The 22634-nt window shown below is 39.3% G+C and overlaps 1 protein-coding gene across 2 annotated transcripts in view; it reads right to left on the bottom strand.

Annotated features, from left to right (window-relative positions):
- Positions 1-21679, bottom strand: part of CACUL1 (CDK2 associated cullin domain 1) — an 85731-nt gene extending 64052 nt beyond the window's left edge. The window contains exons 1-3 of one of the 2 annotated variants that reach the window (XM_036735957.1): positions 20814-21679; positions 9574-9700; positions 5501-5603 (exon numbers count right to left, since the gene is read on the bottom strand). In XM_036735957.1, coding sequence (XP_036591852.1) covers positions 5501-5603; positions 9574-9700; positions 20814-21324 — 741 coding nt within the window. In that variant the 5' untranslated portion in view covers positions 21325-21679. The remainder of the gene's footprint in view (positions 1-5500; positions 5604-9573; positions 9701-20813) is intronic. The other variant, XM_036735958.1, reaches the window with a different exon arrangement.
- Positions 21680-22634: the final 955 nt, after the last annotated feature.

Raw genomic sequence — 22634 nt, 5'->3', positions numbered from 1 at the left:
TCCTCCCTTCTCTCATCCCCTCTTTTTTATCTCCTTCCTCCTTCTTTCCTGTGGGGTAAGATACCCAATTGAGTGTGTATGTTATTCCCACCTCAGGTCACATCCAATGACAGCAAGATTCACTCATTCCCCCTCACCTGCCCCCTCTTCCCTCCCAACAGAACTGCTTTTTCTTACCACGTTTATGTGAGATAATTTACCCCATTCTATCTCTCCCTATTTCCCTGTCTCAATATATTCCTCTCTCATCCCTTAATTTGATTTAATTTTTTAGATATCATCCCTTCATATTCAACTCACCCTGTGCCCTCTGTCAATATGTGTGTGTGTGTCTGTGTCTGTATCTGTGTGTGTATTCCCTTCAGCTACCCTAATACTAAGGTCTCATGAATTATACACATCATCTTTCCGTGTAGGAATGTAAACAAAACAGTTCAACTTTACTAAGTCCCTTGTGATTTCTCTTTCTTGTTTACCTTTTCATGCTTCTCTTGATTCTTGTGTTTGAAGGTCAAATTTTCTATTGAGCTCTGCCTTTTCGCTGAGAAAGCTTGAAAGTCCTCTTTTATTGAAAGTCCATATTTTGCCTTGCAGCATGATACTCAGTTTTGCTGGGTAGGTGATTCTTCGTTTTAATCCTAGCTCCACTGACCCCTGGAATATCATATTCCAAGCCCTTCAATCCCTTAATGTAGAAGCTGCTAGATCTTGTGTCATCCTGACTGTGTTTCCACAATACTCAAACTGTTTCTTTCTGGCTGCTTGCAGTATTTTCTCCTTGACCTGGGAGCTGTGGAATTTGGCAACAATGTTCCTAGGAGTTTTTTTGGGGGGATCTATTTGAGGAGGCAATCTGTGGATTCTTTCAAGTTCTATTTTACCCTCTGGCTCTAGAATATCAGGGAAGTTCTCCTTGATAATTTCTTAAAAGATGATATCTAGGCTCTTTTTTTGATCATAGCTTTCAGATAGTCCAATAATTTTTAAATTATCTCTCCTGGACCTATTTTCCAGGTCAGTGGTTTTTCCAATGAGATATTTCACAGTGTCTTCCATTTTTTCATTCCTTTGGTTCTGTTTTATAATATCTTGATGTCTCATCAAGTCACTAGCTTCCACTTGCTCCAATCTAATTTTTAAGGTAGTATTTTCTTCAGTGGTCTTTTGGACCTCCTTTTCCATTGCGCTAATTCTGCCTTTCAAAGTATTCTTCTCTTCATTGGCTTTTCGGAGCTCTTTTGCCATTTGAGTTAGTCTACTTTTTAAGGTGTTGTTTTCTTCAGTATCTTTTGGGGTTTCCTTTAGCAAGTCAGTGACTTGTTTTTCATGGTTTTCTTGCATCATTCTCATTTCTCTTCCCAATTTTCCCTCTACTTCTCTAACTTGCTTTTCCAAATCCTTTTTGAGCTTTTCCATGGCTTGAGACCAATTCATGTTTTTCTTGGAGGCTTTTGATGTAGGCTCTTTGATTTTGTTGACTTCTTCTGGCTGTATGTTTTGGTCTTCTTTGTCCCCAAAGAAAGATTCCAAAGTCTGAGTCTGAATCTGAGACCGTTTTCGTTGACTGTTCACGCTCCCAGTCAACTACCTGACCCTTGAGTTTTTCGTTGGGATATGACTGCTTATAGAGTAGAGAGTACTTTGTTCCAAGCTTGAGGGGATGTGCCATTGTTTTCAGAGCTATTTCTATACAGCCAGCTCTGCCACACCAGCACTCCTCCTTCCCCAAGAACCCCCAACCCGGGACTGGACTCAAATCTTAAGCAGGCTCTGCACTCCTGCTCTGATCTGCCACTTAATTCCTCCCACCAGGTGGGCCTGGGGCAGGAAGCAACTACACGTGTAGTTTGGTAGCTGCACCACCCCCGCTGCTCCCGGGGAGGTGGCCAAACAGTGAACTCCTTTCACTCTGTCTCCCACAGCTTTTCCCACTAACCTTCTCTGTTGTCTTTGGTGTTTGTGGTTTGAGAAGTTTGGTAACTGCCACAGTTCACTGATTCAGGGCGCTGGGGCCTGTTCCACCCAGCTCCCGGTCTGGTTGGTCCAGGCGCAGCCCACACTGAGCTCTGCTCAGCTCCGCTAGCGACAGACCTCACCCAGAGACCATCCAGGCTGTCCTGGGCTGGAGCCCTGCTTCCCTCTGCTATTTCATGGGTTCTGCAGGTCTAGAATTTGTTCAGAGCCATTTTTTATTGGTGTTTGGAGGGTTCTGGGGGACAGTCCTAGGGACTTTCCAGCCACCATCTTGGCTCCGCCCCCTACTTGGCCATTGTAATAAAATTTAAAAGGCTTTTACACAAAATTAATGCAATTGGAATTAGAAGGAAAGTAGATTAGAAAATACCTTTGCAAAATATCTGATAAAGGTATGATAATTCAAGACACAAAGGGAATTGAGAGAAATACATAAGAACAAGATGAACTGCCCAATGGATAAGTGGACAAAGGATGTAAACAGTTTTGAAATGTGAAAATATAAACTATCAATGACCATATAAAACTGATCCAAATCACTAATTAGGGTAATTCAAATTTTAAAACCTTTTAAGGTTCCGCCACATAAACATCAAATGGCAAAGATAACAAAAGAAGAAAACTCCAGATGTTGGAAGAATTTTGGAAGTCGGGCTTATTCATAAACTATTGGTGAAGCTTTGAATTGGTAACAATTCTGGAAGGCAATTTGGAACTATACCCAAGAAGTCACTGAAATGTAATCACTCTTCTGACCCCATATTATCACAACTAAGTACGTACCCCAAGGAAATAAAGCACCGTATGTACAAAAAAAAGTTATAAAAATACTTTTGATTGCAGTAAAGAAGTGGAACAAATGGGAACACAGAAACAATGTAGGATCATAGATTTTAGAGCTGGAAAGGACCTTAGAGACAGTGTAGTCCAACTTGCTCATTTTTCAGATGAGGAAACTAAGGTAAACAGAAAGTTGCTTGAATTGTGCAGTATCAAACAGCTAGTAGGGCTGAAGTGGAATGTGATCTTAAGTCTACCCGATTTAGATAAATATGGATTGTTACACTGAAATAAATGACAAATATGAAGGACTTAGAAAAACTTGCAAAGACTTGTGTGAAATGATGTTAAGTAAAATGAGAACCAGAACAATTTACACAATTACCACAATAAAAGAGAGGGAGAAAAGATCTCTGAAAAAAAGACTTCAGAACTGTGATTCGACATTGTGAGCAATCATGACCTCAGGCAACTAACAAAGGACTATGTTCCCTGCTTCTCAGCAGAAGGGTAATAAAACTAGAAGTGAAGGATTTTTGTTCTTCAGTCTTTTAAAAGTCACATCCCACTCTTTGCGGCCTCATTTGGGGTTTTCTTGGCAAAGATACTAGAGTGGTTTGCTATTCCCTCACCAGTTCAAGTTACAGATGAGGAAGCTGAGGCAAAGAGAGTTAAATGACTTGTCCAGAGGTCACAGAGCTAGTTAGTGTCTGAGGCCAGATTTGAACTCAGGATGATGAGTCTTCCTGACTTCAAGCCCTACACTCTATCCACTGTACCACCTAGCTGCCCCAGAGGCATAGGGTACATTTTCCAACCTAGGACTCTGTGTTGATTTGTTTTCCTTGACTATACTTACTTGTCATAAGGGAAAGTTTCTATTGGGTAAGGATGAGATGAGATAACACAGTGGTTTTCAAATTGTAGTCTGGAGACCCGTGGGACCCTACTCTCATAACAATACTAAGATGCTTTAATTTCTAATATGATATTATTAGATATAACCCACATAAAGAAAGGTTCTTTAGGGCCCTCAAGTCTTAAGAGTGTGAAAAGATCTGGAGATCAAGAAGTAGAATTACCACTGAGTTAGTGTTAGTAACTGAGATGCAAATAAAAAAAAGTTTCAATATAAATCATTTAAAAATACATAACCGAAAACAGAAATTCTAAAGAGACAAAAGAGGGCAATTTTATTACAACTTCACTATATTTAATGTACAATTTTAAAAAACAAACTATACATAAAAGTATTTCATGGCTTCTTACATAATCCTGCTTTTGTTGTTCATAAATTGAAATGTTTCTTGCTAATAAAGTTTATAAAAAAGAAAAAAGTTGATTGAAGAAAGACTGAAGGCAGAAGGCAGAGTTATACGGTATAAAAAGAGTGCTAGATTTGGAGTTAAAGGGTCTTGGTTCAAACTCTCAAGTCTATAAACTAACTGGATGACTCTACACAAGTCTCTCAGGGTTAAAAAGTTACATCTTCCTTCCTCTCCAGACTCCAGTACTGACTCTCTGGACTTGCCCCACCGTTGCACAAGATGCAAGTTCCCTCAGCCCTTGGCCATCTCACTCTTAAGTTCATTCTACTACCCTGCAATTACTTCTTCTAATTAGTCGGTCCTTCCCTGAACTTCCATTTTATAACAACCTTCCCCAAACTACCCACTTTTCAGGTTCCTTTAACGTCTCATCTTCCCCTCCTTAGAATGTGAGCTCCACAAGGTGAGGGCCTGTCTTTTTGCTTGTGCTTGTATTCCCAGGGCTCAGCACTGATCCTTTCACCTAGTTGGGGCTTAAATAAACGTTGTTGATTTATTTGTTGTTGAATTACGAGTGCTGCCAATTCTTTTCATGATAAGATCATGGGAAATGTCAAAAAGGGTTCTCCAAGTATGTATCTGATGTGTCAAGACAAAATGCATTTTTAAAAAAATAAAGTCCGTGGACTAAACGTGTAAGATCCCTTCCAACTAGAATCTATGATCCATGATGATATAGATCCAAATATGACTTATGCCCAGTGATATGTAAGAAAGCCATCAATTTCTAAGGCAGGTTAAAGGGGCATGGGGTGGGGGGAAGAGGAGGAAACAGCTTAAATATAAAGTATGGAATTATAGTTAAAAGTAATAGCTAACCATTATAATAGCTTTATATAGCACTTTAAGGTTTGTAAAGTACTTTACAAATATCTCATTTGATCCTCACAAAAATTCTGCGAGGTAAGTGCTATTATTAACCCCAGTTTAAAGATGAGGAAACGGAGGCAGAGTCGAAGCGATCTGTCCAAGGTCACACAACTAGTAGGTATCTGAGGTCAGATTTAAACTCGGGTATTCCTATATCTAGGCCAATCCCTCTATCAATTATATCACCTAGCTGATTAGGCTTTGTTTTGTTTTATTTTTTTTTTGACAGAAAAAGACTGTCATTTAATAGAAAAAGAGTGTCACATAAATGCTGTCATTTAAGGCCCTATCGCACACCTTGGACTACAGGGAGGGGGAGCAAAACAGGAAAAGGAGGAGACAATATAAAAACCATCACAATTTATAGCTCAACTTTTAAAAAGAAATACACATCCCCACACTAAGAATTATATGGTTTAATCAACTTTGAAAGCCTTGATAATTACAATGAATTATGAACTGTTAAATACTTCCCTAAAGCTATACTATGCATGCTATACCATTTGCAACAGGTTAGGGGAGAAAAAAAATATCAAGCAATTCCTTACCTGCAGCTCCTTTGAGACTCTCTCTAAGTGGTTAGTTATCTTTTTGATCAGATCACTATACATCTGTTCGGAGTGCTGCTGGCATACACATTTATACACACAGCTGCAAAAAAAAAAAAAAAAAACTACTTTAACAATGAGGCACTTCCAGCAATTTAAACTTAAAGCAACTGTGCGATTGCACTATAGCCAAAAGAAAATTAATTGAAACCTTAAAAAATTGGCCCCTTAGTAGGCTTTTGCCTTTTTCCCTCAAGCAACTTTCAACTATACCAAAACGTTTCTAAACCTAAGATTATGTTATCACTTATAAAAAATGTTGGCTACTGTGCATAACCAAATTGGGGGGAATCTAAATCTGTGACTATCACTAGGAGGCTTTATACTTTCTCCTTTCAAGAGTACCAGAAGCACATCTGTGATTAGTAAAGGATGTTAAACATTACAATAGCAATTCTCAAGTTACAAACTTTTGGGATACAGCATGATCTTAAAATGATTATTTCCAAAGAAAAAACACAAGTTCAAACAAGTAATTTACAAATGCTAGGAACTGCTGTTGCAAAACTAATTGTTCATTCCCCCCAAAGCCCATTTTAACCAATATGCGTAGCTTAAAAGTTACCATATTTTTATATTTTACAAATTAAATGTGTAGCTGTTTTGAAAAAGGCAGTGTTTGGCACAGAAGCAGCACTGGCTCTGGACTAGAGCCTATTGCTGTTCAGTCATGTCCCACTCTCCGTGACCCCATTTGGGGTTCTCTTGGCAAAGATACTGAAGTGGTTTGCCATTTCCTTCTCCAGTTCACTCTACAAATGAGGTACTGAGGTAAAAAGTGGTTAAGTGACTTACCCAGGATCACACGGCTAGTAAATGTCTAAGGCCAAATTTGAACTCATGAAGATGAGTATGTAACTATTTGTGCATAAATAATTGTAGTTTTTTTATATGGTTTTTTCTATCACTGTCCGCTACTACTGTGTAATGTTAATGCAACGGGAAGATCTTTCCCGCCCATAAATAGGCCTATGTGACCTGCTTTGAGCCTGGGTCACATGAGCCCCAGCCACATGGAGTCTATGGGTGGCGCAGGAAGGGGTGGATTAGGAAGTGGCAGTGAGGCAGAGCTGAGAGAGAGGGTAGAGCAGCTAGCCTGAGTGAGAGAGGGGAGTTTGGCCCAAGGGAGCTTGTTTGTGGGGAGGCTTGATGGAGGGAAGGCTTGGGGACAGCGGTACTCCCTGCATTGATAATGTGTATAAACGTCTTTGTTACTATGGTGGATTTGGCTTTCTGGTTTTTGAATAAATGTCTTGATTTGGTCTTTGAGGAAGAGTCTATTATATTTTGTGATTTAAACCTGGAAATACACCTCCATATCCATAGCAGCAGCTGTGGGTATGGCATTGGCGATGTACACAGCTGCTAGCAATACCTACTGTCCATCACCTCTATTAAACCACCCTTCTAATTTACTGCTTCTAAACTGTAAAGAGTCAGGAAATCAGAGTATGTGCAGCTCTAACAAGCATGGTTGGGAAGGGTCAACAGAATTAGAGCAACTTTTCATAGGCAGAAAAAAACATAATTGTAATTTCTAGTGGTGCATTTTTCCAAAACCCTTCCACTGCTGCCCCGCCAACCCAATTTCCATAGTTTCCTATTAATGACAGTATTATTCTCAGCAAGATTAAAAACTCAGAATCATCTGCCTCTTCTCTTCTTAATCCCCTATATAAAATCATTTGGCAAATTCTTTCAATTCAACCTCACTAATAGCTATCCCAACTATTTCTTTCCTTTTACCTTAGCTGCCTCCAACCCAATATAGGCCTTTATATTATCTTAGGAAAATGGAGTAAATTTCTAGTTCCTTTTCCTCCCACCACTCACTTCTCTAATACATCCTCCACTGCCTGACAAAGTAATCTGATCACCTCAGGCCTTAGCTCAAAAGCCTTTGGGGAGTTCCCACTGCCTATTAAACAAAATACAAACTTCTCGGCCTGAAATTTAAAGCTCTCCCATAACTTCATTCCAATCTATTTATAGTCTTATTTCACACTCTATCCCTTTACACAGTCTAGGCTTCAAACTGGATTATTCACCATTCCCTAATCTCAATTTACCCATAACCTCCATGCATCTGTATGTGTAATTCACCCTATGCCTAAAATGCCTAACCTTCAGTTGTTGAAATCTGTAGACACCTGCTCAGATGCAAACTCCACCATGAAGTTTTCCCTGATCCCTCAACTAGAAATGAGCCCCTCCACTTAAATTTCTTATGCCATTCTGCATGTGCCTCTTCTATATTCATATGTTTATTAATGTGTTCATGTCACATACCCCTTAATGTATTATAAGCTCCTTGTTGGAGGAGGCTATGTTGGATTTTCATCTTTGTTCCACCTTAAATACAACAATTAGTTGCTTAGTAAATATGTGTTTAACTGAATAGGCTTGTGGCAGCTATTTTTGTGAGTTCTTTCTTTTACTCATATCTAAGTTCTTAGCAACATTCTAGATGGTTGAAATGGGGGGCAGGGAAAGGAGGGGCCGATTTCCAGATGAACTGGATGGTACTTTACTTCAATATCTGTAAAGCACTTGCAAAGCAAAAAGTACCCATTAAATTTTTCAGCCATCTTGTTTTTAAACTACATCTATTGTATACAACATGAGCTATGGCGATAAAGCAACCTTTTTTTTTTCTCAAGTCACCCGGAATCTTAGAAGCTGCTAGGTTCGGACAGCCTAACTTGCTAGGAAGGTGCCTTGACATCAACTATGCTAGGTACTCCTACAAGAAATTAGTTTTCCCTAATTTCACATGAGAACTGAACATAAAGACATCAAAATGGACCTAGTCTGAGTCTCACTAACTGAGGAAGAAGGTAAGTAATATTTGTAAAAGACAACAAATCTTTGGAAAATGAATATAACCACAAAGTAATTAGTAGGAAAATAGACCAAAAGAGAACAACTTCTGACAACTATCCTTGTCAACTACATAAGAAGGTAATTCTAAAGTTGAACTACCAGGAGTTTGGAAGCAAGGTTATGTTGGACTGGAAAGAATGAATTGAGATTCTCAGCAGGTGACTAGATCCAGATTGTAATACTTGGCTTCATGGTGAGCTCCTTGAGGGCAGGGACTCTCTTTCCCCTCTTTTTCTATCTAAAGAGTTTAGCACATGCACAAAGTAGGTGCTTAATTAATGTTTACTGGTTAATTGACTTTCACCTAAAGTCTTCCTAGACTCCTACTCTGTCCTTGTTTGCCATATTGCCACCCTGAGAAACTTCCCTTCTGGAGTCCTTCCCCCTCCTCATCAGTGTCTCCCTATCAGTACCACCATTTGTCGAAGAATTCTAGCCATGCTTCACTTCATTCTTGCCCAAATTCTCTGCAACACTTCTTGTCTGTAGCATTATTACACTTGTACAAACCCTTCTTCCCTTTTCTCAGTCCCACCTATGTGTTGTCTTGCCCTATCAGAATATAAGATCCTTGAGGGCTGCAAATCTCCTGCTGCTTGTATTTGTTTCACCAACCCACAGCACAGTGCCTAGCACATGCAACACTTTTACTATCTATCTACACTAAGATTATGCAAGGCTAATCAGATGCATGTTTCATGCACTTCAGACAGAACAATGTCCACAACGGCTATTCCTATAAACCTGGGAATAAAAAGCCTAGTTCTTGTATCCTTAAGGGCTAGAAATAAAACAGTTTCCTCACCACAGAAAAATTGTCAGCCACCAGATAATTCACTGCAAAGGGCACTAAGATTTTAAAGGGCTTCAAATCTAGAGAGAGGAACTATGATATCTGCAAGGGAAGTAGGGCTAGGAAAAAAGGGAAGGATGAAATCTTGGTTTAAGTAGAACTTTGACAACACCTTTGAAAAAGACTTTTAGTGAGTACTGAAAATAATTTTGTGGTTTGTGGAATTGACCAGAAACACTATATTATGCATTAAAAATTAAGTCACATTTAAATTATAATTAGACCAATAAATGCATCATGTTTAAAAAAAAGTTCATTCCTTTAAAGATGATCTTACCTGTATATCTGTTCATATGATATAGGGATATAGTCACCAGGACTCTGAGTTAAAAGCTGGTCTATGGCACCATCCAATTTTGGCCAGTATGTGCTCTTATAATCTTCAATAGTTATAACATTCATTACTAAAAATACAAAAAAAATATCATTTTCATCTACTGCATTTAAAATTGTGAAACAATCTCATTACAACTTTTAAATATATCTGATGTACTCCCCACTTGTTACACGTGTACTCTATCAAACTAATCATGGCTCCATTCCTAACTGGTACCCCATTTCAACAGAAAAGGAAAATTGCCCAGTGATTTAAAATAGCCATCAATTATGCCTTGAAAAGAATTAACATCATGGAAATTAAACAGTTTATCTTTGACAATGAAAGTATTTGGCAAATTCAGCTGATATCACCAGTTTCTCTGGCTCCTTTTCCCAAAGCTTCAGATGACATTAAAACGTTCTCAAACTCTAGTTCATAATCCATTCACTGCCACTACAAAGGCAAAGTGCCTACAAAAATTTAAAGACATAGTCTTGATAACTAACATAGTCTTCAAGAATCCTGTGAGATCTGTGACACTGTCTAGAGCAGAACTTCAGAAGCCCTAACAGTGGCTAACATTAATAGAACAGGGGAAAAGGTCAATAAGGAAAGAATAATATTACTCTAACATTAGTATTGAGTTGACAGATAAATCCTTTTCTCTAGATTTAAGTTTCACTTTTAAGCTCTCAGACTTTTCTAAAAAAATTTTTTTCATACTCTGATATAGTTCTAAAAGATGAGCTATCATTAGCTCTACTCCAAAGATGAGATGGCTAAGAGGCTAAAGCTCAGAATGAAACCATATGAGCCCTACACAAAACCTCCTATTTTATCATCTACATGCTAATTAACCAGACAACATCTGGTCATGTTAAAAGACATTTCTTCTTCTCAAGTATAACAAAACCTACAACTTAAATACGAAAGAGTTTTGCTGAAGAAGAACGTAGGCATTTATTAAGAAGCAATATAATCAAGTCCCATTACAGTAGCACTCATTCTAGAGTTGACAAACATGCCACAATTTCAAAATTGCTAAGTTTCTGCGATACTTCCAAAGTTACTTTTAAAAATAAAAGCAGGAAGCATAAGTGAAAGTGGAGAACTTTAATGTTATTTAAAGCTATAAGATACTTAATTGTTGATAACTACTTTTAAAATTTTTTTTTAATTCCTAAGAGCTGGGAAACCAATTTGGTTGGGCCAGCTTTCCCACCAGCAGGAGGAGGAGGTTAGACTACGTCTTTTCTAGCTCTAAGTTGGTGAATGAACTATACATGCCAACTAAACTCCATGGCAACCCTTGCCCTGCTAACAGCTTTCTTCTTAGCACAACTATCAACATTCATCATTGAAAAAAATGCTATCAGAGCAGCAGAACTTCAAAATGGCAAGTATGAGGAGCACAGCAACCTGGTTTATTTCCTACAAGGAATGGATTAGTTGATGGGAACAGTACTGCTACCCAAAGAAAATATACGTATCAATTTGGGAACAGATCTATATACCAAAGTCTCCAAACTACACTTAAAATTAAAGTAACAGTAAACTTTAAGAGTTTGTTTCACTTCCTCATTCTCTAATCTTAATTTGACTGTTGATTTTGTTATTCAGCCATAAAATAAGTCTTAAATTTTATACTTTTCTAATAAGATTTTAATCTCACAACATTTTAATAATCTTTGACTTCTACTCATAAAGGTCAAGCTTTTTTTAGTTTATTATTTCTCTAAAAGAAAAAGGAGGTATAATTTATATTATGGAAGAACTGTTTTAAAAATTAAAGGTAAAGAGATTTATCAGAAGTACGAAGTTGGAGATATGATTTCTGGTATAATTTTCTCAAACCTCTCAAGATTTTTTTTGACTTCTGAATCTGGATTAATTATCTAAGCCATTAATAAAAATGTTAAGCAGCACCGGTCCAAGCACAAATTCATAGGGCAATCCACTGGAGACTTCCTTCCAACCTTTAATTGAGTCTAAATAGTAATCCAGTTCCAAATAGCCCTAACTTTATTACTGATGCTCAAGAAGAGACTCTCAAGTTCTTTAATAAAATGTAAGACCCTATAGCATTTCCTCAATCCCAAACATATACATACATATACACGTTTGGTCTGGCACAACCTGTTTTTGATGAAACTATGCTAGATCTAATAAGTACTCCTTTACCAAATATTTACACACACTCTCTTTAATAGGACTATAAAGTTATGAGAGGAATTGGAAGTTAAGCTTACCAGCCTATAGTTTATAACATACTTTTCTTTTATGAAAATTAGGATATTTGTACTCCTCTAATCTCTCAATATTTCTCTAATTCTCCAACATCTTTCAAAGATGAGTAACTGAAGATGAGATTGGTTCAACAATCCCATCTGCCAGTTCTGTACTTACGGACATAGTTCACCTGGATAAACTGAGTTCACAGAAAGTCATTTAGTCCTACTCTTTCATTTTATGGATGTAAACACTAAGGCCTAGAGATGTCAGAGACTTACTCAAAATCATAGGTAGTAACTGAGCTGAGTTTTCAACCTAGGTCCTGACTCCAGAGCCAATCAATGCTCTTTGCAATTGTATCATCAGTCACTGAATTCAGCCTTAAGTGTTTGCTGAATTAAATTAAATCAAGGATTAGATACTAACTCCTAAACGGTAGCACCCCAAAGCAAATACTCTATTTCCAAAGTGATCTGACCAAGACAGAGCACAGTGGAGCCATCACCTCCTTACTCCTCTGTTATACTTCTTTGAATGTAAGCTGAGATCACATTTGCCTTCTAGAATACCATATCACATTAGTGACTCATAATGAATTTTCAAGTTGACTAAACCACCCCTTAATCTCAACTGTTCTCTATCTTTATCTCCCTTATCTTATATTCATGAAACTGATTTTCCTGAACCCAAGAAAGAGACTTCAAACTTCTTATCAAATTTGGCTTAATATACTAGCCCCAGTAGCATCAAAAAAACATAGAAGGGAGGAGGGCAGCAATAATCCATACACAAGGATCCCTGCGAGGCACGTATCAACTTAGTTTTCAAATGCAACGTTATCTATGTTTTACTGCATTTTTATTTATTTTGGTAAATATTTCCCAATTACATTTTAATCTAGTTTCATCTCCAGTGGGAAGTATTTGAAGTGAACATGTTTGATACTTGTCAATATCTTGTCTTATGAATATTTGTTATATTTAAGTAAAAAAAAATTATTAGCTGTCCTACTTCAAGCAAGGAGAGCTACAAAAGATGTCTAGGCATCTCAAGTCCCCCAACCCTTCTGTAGCATATGTAGCTATAGGCTTGTGAGCTATTTCCCAAGCTCCTCAAGAATTTCTTCTTGATTTCCAGAAGATCTGCAAAATACTCAAATAATACTCTGCTTCTGCCTCCACTCTTCTTCACCCAAATGACCGGCACCATGCTTCCCCTCCTCTGTTCCCTGTATTTCCTTAATTAAATTCACATCTCTTTAATGCAACTATTACATTACAATCATGGGTTCCCATTCTAAGGCTCAATACTTATAAAGTCAAATTTGCCTTCTTGCATTAGTATCTCTAATTACTCATACAATGTCAATAATTTATTAAGAGGTAAAAACCACTAATATCTAGCTTTTTTGTTTAGTCATTTTTCAGTTGTGTTCAACTCTTCATGACTCCTTTTTGGGATTTTCTTGGCAAAGATACTGGAGTGGTTTGCCATTTCCTTCTCCAGCTCATTTTACAGATGAGGAACTGAAGCAAACAGGGCTAAGTGACTTGCCCGGAGTCACACAGCTAGATCTGAGGCTGCACCTGAACTCAAGTCTTCCTGACTCCAGACTAAGCACTCTATCCACTGTGCCAAAGAAGTCAGTTTAATGCCTTGTCTGTTTGTTGCATACCACCGTGTGATAAGAACCTTGATAAAAAAAAATGTTTACTAAATTTCCTAGTAAAAAATATTATTTCTACCAGATCAGTCAACAAACATTTATTAAGCATCTACAAGAGACTATGCTAGACATGGGAGATACAAACAGTGAAATAATCCCTACTCTCAAGAAGCTTATATTAAATAAATATATACACAATGTGAAAAGTATGGTTTGTTTCAAACATAGTATCAGGTGATAGTACACTTATCACTCAAGTGATTCAGACCAAAACAGTAAGTATTTATAAGAATAAGTTTGGGAGTGAGTAGAGCTGGTTAAAATACACTTGGTATTTTATGAGGTTTTGGAAATGCCAGATTGCTAGTAATTAGGTAACGATTAAAATATAATTTATTCCAACATAAATAAAAGTATTCTCAACTCCCACACAACTTCAGTAACCATTGCCAAATTAAATGTTTATATATCAAACAATCTGAGGCATACACACATAAGTTGATGCCATTCAGGCTAAAGTAGCTAACTAGTTCAGTCCTGCCTGATAAACCAAGTTACTTGTGAAAACAGTGAGGGCCCCATAATATCTTTCAGAATTGCCTAGATTTTCACAATTTATCAGCTTTAAATTTTAAATGATTCAAAATGGCTAAGCAACTTCAGCACAGGGAACAAATGAATACTAAACTCAGAAATCATAGAAAACTTTAATAATTCAGATTTGGTCTTAACTACAGTAGTTGACTCTTTGCCATTAATTTACTTGTACCAATCTACTCAATCTCAGCAACTCCTGAAAGCCAGCCAGTGGTCACTATTAAATATTCCATGAAAAACTAATGTCATAACTCCAATTTTTAATCTTTGAAATCTTTTGACTGTCATCAACATGCCTCATCAGGCAATGCTCAGACAAGTCTAAACAATTTAAAATGGAACTTCAAGTAAGAGTTGCAAAAGCTTGTCCTCTTCCTAAATGGCAAATGCAAAGGAAAAAAAAGCAATGGGGTAGCTAGAAACTATTTTGATCCAGGCAACATCATTTCATCTTGTAGTCACATGTTTTAGACCTACACAATCCTACCTACTCACCTCTCTTAAAAAAAAAAAAAGTAAATTGTCCGTAATTTGCAAATGTCATCTTAAGTACACAAAAGGGCTATTGGTAATTTTAGCTACATGAGCCTCAAGACAAAGTAATACTGGCCCCAAATTTAAGTAGGCTCATCCTACAGTCACTGTCACAAATGTGATGACTATTCAGATCAATTCCATTGACCTTTAGCATGCCAAGGCAGTTGGGGTTGGACTCAAAAGCTTCTAAGGTCCCTTCTGGCTCTAAATCTATGATCCTATAATAATGCACTAGAAAAAGAATCTGGTTTCTGAGTTGACTTTTATGATATCAAGCAAAAAACCTCAACTTCTCTATATCTCAGCTTTCTGAACTGTAAATAAAATCCCAACAGGTTGAGCATTTCAGATATCTCATATAAGGGAGAAGCCCCAGTTAGGCAAAATAAAAAACTATGTGTTAAAGACTAGAAGGAAATAAGATTGGCTAGGTAACTTAGCACCAAATTACAGCGTTATTAAGGCAAAAAAAAAAAGGTAGTATATACCTTTCATAAGCTTAAATTCATAGGTTATTAGAAACAATCTAATCCAAACCCCTCATTTAAAAGATGAAGAAACCACGGTTACACAGTGAGCAAGGTCCTGACTCCAAAACCCTTTCCACTACTTCACTCTGCCTCTTAAATGTATAGGATAGATCTGATGGAGGCTGGGCAGGACAGCAATAAGATTATTGCAATAATACAAACAGAAGATAAAATGAAGGTTGGAATAGATGACTTCTAAGGCCCCTTCCAGCTCTAAAGCCTAGGAATTTGGTTTAGAGTGGGAGCACTGAGAATAAGAAAGGTTAAATTGGACAAGTTCCAAAAAGAATAGTCAAGTACTAATGACAAGTTGGATACAAGAGATGAAAGAGAATAAGGAGGTAGTGTAAAGAAAAGAGTATTGGATCTGAAATAAACTGAAATGACTTGATATCCCAACTCTACTACTTACTATGTAACTTCCAGCAATTCACCTTACTTCTCCTGGTATTAAGTTTTTCTCACTTGTAACATAAAAGAGCTGGACTACACAGCAACTTAAAATCTCCTCCAGCTCTAAAATGGTGATCCTGTACCTCCAAAGTTTCTAACCTGGGAGACTAAAGATAAGTGACCACTGGGATACCTAAGAAGAACTGGTTTCTGAGTAAAGAAGTAATTTGAAAAGACAAAGTCTATTTTGTTCCTAGGTGTCCCCAAATCATTTCAAACTCTTCAAGTAAATTGTCTTCCAAGCTGCTGAAAATACTGGATGGGAGTGCAGACGAGAGGATAGTAGGTATAAATTTAGGAGAGATCTACAGAGAGAAAAAATACTAGCAAAGGAGAAACAAGAATGTGCTCTGGATCCATAATCAGACAACTCCCTCCACCGACTTCAGTATAATTAGGTAAGGTCTTAATAAAGGCTAGGGAGTTTCACACAAATAATAAATGTCAGAAGCAGAAGTAGACAACAAATCTTATGGACTCTAAGGCCACCTCTTACCTGCTACCTGACTGCTTCTCTGCAGTATTTCTCAGGAGGCTTTTTTCAGTCCTCAGTTTTCTTGAGCTCTCTGACAACAGCTAGCTAACCTACTCCTTCTTGAAACTCTCTTCTCACCTGACTTCAGGGGTTTTGTGTTTGCTTGGTTCTCCTATTTTTTTTTTCAAACACTATAGAATTTCAAGGAGGAGTGGATTAGTCAACAGTATCTGTTGCCACAGAGACGTCAAGGAGACTGAAAAATAAGAAAAGTTCACTAGATTTATGAAGAAGGAAATCTCTAAAAATAACTTCTTAGAGAAAATAAAAGTCAGTGGAGTAAATATGTTTTAATACATGTAGAAGAATGATAATTATATTTGTAGTCTATAGAGGATTTTTTTGTATAGAACTTGTAATAAGTTTCTTCACTTAAATGGTCAGAATATTCTCCTGCTCTGATATATTCAAGGCACAAAGGTTAAAAGCTTTAGCCTAGCCTTTCCCAAATTTAAGTAATATTTTAAATGTCTTTAAAATTCTACATTATTTCAGTTTCTTTTTGATAATGAAAAAATAAGTTGACATTTATAGTACAAGACGGGATTCACAGTTGCATCTAAGACTATGCCAGTTAAAGGGCAAACAAAAATCATTTATATCTGCTTTCTGCATGTTAAAAAGAACAAACCCATGCCCCATTTATTGGTCTTGCCTTTTTGCCAAGTTGTAAACCAAATCAAGGCAGATATGTTGATAAGTCCCAAGGGAACAACAATAGTTACAAAAGTAGGCTAAGAAAGACTATTCTAAGAGGTTTCTTTGTTTTTGTTTTTGCTTTTTTTGTAGCAGTATCAGATATAGAAAGTCTGGACAAGGCAGAATCTTTGAGTTTATTGTAAAGTCGTGGTTCAAACAAAATGTTTCACAAGAGCACTGGTGTCTGACAGAATTCAATGAAATTTAAAACTTTGGCATTATATATACACATATATGCATATAGGTACACACACATACATATCTCCCCTTCAGTCCGATTCCTCTATTCCCCTCCATCCTCCTCTCCCACCCATTACACTTAGATGAACTCTGGGTCCAAATTCTAACTATGCTATATAGTGACTTTGGAAAGTCACAATCTCTTGGGGACTTAGCTTCTTCTGTAACATGCAGGGGTAGACAACATTTCTAAAGCCTTTTCCCTATCTAAATCATATAATCTACATTTCAGAAATAACCTGTAACATTCTAGCTACTTGAAAGGTCTCGATAGACTTTCCTTCCTCCAACTAACTCTTCAGAAGATAGTACACTTGAAATTGAATTGAAAATATGCTCTTGCCCTGTCTTTTCTTTTATGGTTTCAGGCCTAACTTCAATATAGGTGTTTTCTGCTGCGGAAAAGCCATGGAATTTGAGAAAGCTTCACTAATTTTTAAGAACAGAAAGCTGCTTAGGGTAGCCTGCCACTTTCTACAGCTGGCAAGATTATCATCTGAGTTCCTTTGGAACAGCTACTGTAGGACACGACAAAGCACTTCTAAAATTACAACATGGTTCTGTAGGCTGCAATGCAATAATGTGAAGTGAACACAATCGCTACGTGGTAGTTACAGAAAAAGCACAAAGACCATCAAAACTTCCACTAGAGACAAAGGTTCAATTTAAGTACATATTAAATTTGGCAAAAAATAAAGCAAAAGTTTACTCATCGTTTGAATTGCTGGAGAGGTCATACTTGAAACTCTAATAACTGCTTCTCTTTCACGATACTAATTCAGAGGTGGCAGCACAATAAGTTGGTGGAGAAATAGCATGGCAGTACATAGTAAGGCTGAGTCAGGCAAACATAGGTTCAAGTCTTGCCTCTGACGCTTACTGGATAGGTTTTAGGCCAGTTCATAACCCCTCAGTGACCCAAGCAACTCTCTAGACTAGAAGGTGCTGAGAAACTTTTTATTTGCATTGATAGAAGGAGTTTCTACAATGAAATCATAGGTCTTGTCCAAAAATTAAACAGTAGAAAGTAAATTGGATTTAGAGTTAAATCCTGGCTCTTTCATTTAATAGTTAGTTGTACAGTCTTAGAAAAGTCACTTAGAAAACTCGAGTCTGTTTTATCTGTAAAATGGGAAAAATAAAAATGATGGTACTGATTTGCTACTTGAGACTATGCTTTGCAGCTATAAAGAGCTATACAGAAACAATGAGTGATAAATCTTTGCGGAGTAAATTTGGAACATTTTCTTGAACAAGTTCTCTGGGCTATAAGATAAACTATATTATCTGCTGAAGTATGAAACATCTTTATACCAAAAATTCACTATAAAAATATTTGATATAATCTGGAAAGTCTGGAAAGTTGGGATATTAATAAATTTTTCTCTAGCTAAATCAGTCCTTCCATCTCATAACACAACCAATGAGTGAAAAAGTCAGTCCACTTCTAGTCAATTTTACAGTCATGCCTGAAGGTACAATGAAGCAGGAACTCTATTTGCTGACAACTGCACCAAAGGCTAGACGCACAAATAGTGAATGAATTTACATTGTAGGTTGGCAAACCTCAAGAAAATCATATATTAGCCTAAGCTAGCAATCTATCACCTAAATATTTACGTTGCAATAATTTGCCACATGCTGGGGTGAAAAAAAAAGGGATTAGGAAAGGTTAGGAAAGACTGTATTTTGGGACTAGCAGATAGAGACCAACAGGATAAGCTCCAGGTCAAGCTAGGTCCACAAAGCTTACATACATGGAATTGGACCTTCTGCAAACAGCACATCGAGCTTTTTCAGGCACCCCAGTTTCATCAGTGTCACCTTAGAGCAGGACTATTTTTAACCTTGTATCATGGACCCCTTACTGAACTCTGGTGAAAACCTATGGAAAGCTGGTGAAAACCTATACACTGTTTCTCAGAATAATCTTTTTAAATGCATAAAATAAAGTACAGAGGATTATCAAGGAAACCAATTATATTTAAATAGGGTTATCAAATAAGAAAAAAAAAGTTCATGGACCCCATATTAATAATTTCCTTAAAGTGATACTCAGTTGGCATAGGATCACCAATAATATCTTGGAATGCAACCTTTTCAAACTTAGCTTTTTCAAATCTACCTTTCTCAAAAAGATATTTGTTGTAGCACAGCTTCACTAAACTAAAATATGTGTTACATGGAGTGATATAAAGGGCAGCTATAAGGATAGAATAGGACCAAGAATAAACACTTAAATAATGTCAGTAGTGCAATACAGCTAAAAAAAATACCTATATGTAAGATCAGCCAGTACACAAACCTGCCATCTATCCATCAGAAATGGAATTCAATCCTAGCAAGGGTTTTAAGCATCCTATGAGACAAATAGGCAGAAGGAAAGACATATGTATCTGTTAAGGTCTGTATGCATTAACTGACCTCTTTGCAAACAGATCAACTCCCCTACAAAATGATGTGCAGAAATCTTATTCAGGATTTAACAAGCAAACCCAAATATATTTTTTCCCTGAATTCCAGATCAAATTATTTTCAAACAAGTTCTAATTAGAACAAAATGTAATAGAACCAAAAACACTTTTACTGGCCCTTGGTTTTCACTTATTAACTTTCTCTCCAACTTGAGTGTTTTTCGTATTAATATCTGTAGATATTAAGCATCAAATCAAGCTTTTCTTCGCTCTTATACAAGTCAGTCAATCTGCAATATTGTGAGAAGTGCCAACCTGGACCTTAATAGCAATTCAAAGATAAACTACTTATGTGAACAATCCTTTCCCACCACACCCACACAACGGAAAGCCAATTGGGTATCAACATCATCTTCAAGTGAAAATGAGCATTGATAAATTATCCTCTACTAAAAATTTGTATAATACTATAATTCGATACTTTAATTCAGTCAAATACTTGATCTGCACAGCAAATTGGGCGATTACTAGTACAGCTTGACAAAATTAATGAGTAACTGAAAACCTCGTCTCAAAGTTGCTTTACCTGATGCCACTGAAAACAAACTCCTTATAAAAATGGACGGGGGAGGGGGGACTACAATAACCTAGTTATGACTGACATCTTTGATTTAAAAGGAAATCACTCGGAGGTCTATGAATATGGAGGAGCTTTTCCGATATTTGGGGAAATCAAATAGGACCCTATTTCAGGAATTTTAAAAATAAGTAGTGTACCATCTTAGATTCGAGGCCCAAATATGCTCGGTGCTGACCCAGATCATTCATCGGCCAGAAAGTTTTACACTCAACAACAAACTTCCAACTGGAACAGGTGCTAGAGAAAGTTCTTTTCAGGAACTTGGCCTTTGAAAGGGAGACCATAATTACTGCCTTCAAGGCTCATATCACTACTACTTCCAAAGAATTAAAAAACAGTGTCCACCGTGGAAACAACCCGCCCCGCCAGTCTCTTTCTGCCAGAGCTATGGACGCGAGTCACTTGGATTTTAGGCTCCACCAAGACGCCCAGGTCGGTGGGTTTCGAGTGGGTGAAGGCCCAAGTAACAACACCGGGATGTTGTCCCTTTCTGGGCAGTCGAGTTAGTGGGGAGGTGTCTCCCTTCCCCCACCCCCCCCACCCCTGGGATGGACAAGGGCCAGCTCGGCACATCCCCTCCCCCCTCCCCCCTCCCCGGCAGGGGTGGAACTTTAAGAGGGGGGCAAAGGGGTAGAAGAAAAGAGGGGCTCCCCACCGTGGGAGGGTGGCTGCCAAGGGGGAGATAACGACCGTGCGAACTTTGGGCTCTCCGGACGATGAACGGCGGCCACTCGCGGCTGTGGGAGCGGGGGATCCTCGGGACAAAGGGAGGAGGGAGGCCGAGGGTCGGGAGAGGACTCACAGAACTTGGAGGTGGAGGTATTGATGTTGATGGTGGCGCTAGGGGTGGGGGCGGTGGCCGCCTTGGCCGCGGCCGCGTCGCAGCTCTTCATCATCATCATCGCCACCCCGTTGGCCTCGGGCGGCGGCCCCAGACCTTCCTTGGGGCCCTTCCTCTCCGAGGCCGCCGCCGCCACGGCCAGCAGCTGCACTCCCGGCGGCTCCCGGGAGGAGGAGGAGGAAGAGGGGGGTGGCGGCGGTTGGGGCGGCGGTTGCTGCCGGTAACCGTCCATGGCGGCCTCCCAGTTGTTGTGGTTCTGGTCGTCCATCATCGCCTCGTAGCCGCCGCCGCCGCCGCCCTCCTCCTCCTCCATGCTTTCCTCCATGCCTCCGGCCCCGGGGTGCCTCGCAGAACTCCCCCTCCTCCCGATGCACACACTCACACACACACACCCCGCCCTTCCCTCCCCGCTACCTCCCGGCCCCCTTTCCCCGCCTCCTGCGACACCTGCTGCCTCAACCCCGGGGCAGGGGGCACCACAGCCTCATGGCAACGCTCACATCTCCGGATGGGGAAGGACCGGGGGAGAGGGGAGAGGAGAGAGGGACCCGGGGGGGGGGGGAAGAGGAGGAGGGGGAGGGCGTCCGATCCGAGACAGCCGGAGGACACTCCGGGAGACCCGCGCTGGCTGCTGGTGGGCGCTCCTGGGCTCGCCTCCGAAACAGGGGAGCCGTAAAGCCGCCGGCTGCCGCTCACGACATTTTACAGCAGCTCCCGCTGGGCAGTGGGAAGGGGCAGAAGGGGAAGCAAAAGGAGGAAGGGAGGAGGGGACCTGGCCGGGCGGAACACGTGGTGCGGGTGGAAGCGAAAAGAGGAAGAGATGGCGAGAGGGGCGGGGCCTCCATCATGAGCCCCGCGAGACACTATTGGCAGGAGGATAGCCAGGGACGCTGCTAAGCGGTCACGTGTTGGGGGGGGAGGGTATAGTGTTGATTCAGCAGAGTTCTGACTCAATGGCGCGACCAATGAGGCGCTCTGTAGCACGTGACGGAGGAAGTGAACTGCGCTTGCGCAATTCATGGGCCTGGGAGGACTATGGAAAGGAGGTTTGATAATTTCTGGTCTCCCTCGCACCGCCCCACCCCCCCCCCCCATGGTTGCCAAGACAACACAGCACCTGGACAGCTCACTGCATTCAGAGGCCCAGTTAATAAAAAAGCCTGTTGCTGCGGGTGAGACGTTTTAAGTCCAGCCATGCTAATCTCCGGGTTTGCTTTGCAGCTTCGGGAGATCCATTACTCACTCCCTCTTCTCTCCGTCCCCACCGTGCTCACTGCAAACCACCCACGTTGTGCCATTCTCGTCTGTACCTTTCCATAAAACCTACGTAAAAACCTTTTAATATTTTGTGTAACAATGGAGTTGCTGATCTGTGATCATCCTCCCCCGGTCACAGGGCTTTATAAACTACAACAAGATGTGTTATATAATGGAAGTATGTGTGGTCTGTTACGAACTCCATTTTATCTCCTGATGACAGGACATTTTTTCAGGAATCCTAGCTTTCTATTTAGGCTACCATGGACCTATCATAGGATTCTATATAGATCTAGAGACAGAAGAGACCTTAGCACGCTCCTCTAAATTCTAGTCCCAACTCCTGCATTTTAAAAAGAAGAAACTTGGGACCCCACT

Source organism: Trichosurus vulpecula, chromosome 8, assembly GCF_011100635.1.
Source record: "Trichosurus vulpecula isolate mTriVul1 chromosome 8, mTriVul1.pri, whole genome shotgun sequence".
Taxonomy (NCBI): Eukaryota; Metazoa; Chordata; class Mammalia; order Diprotodontia; family Phalangeridae; genus Trichosurus; species Trichosurus vulpecula.
The sequence above is the reverse complement of the archived record's forward strand: the minus strand, read 5'-3'. Positions and strand labels throughout refer to the sequence as shown.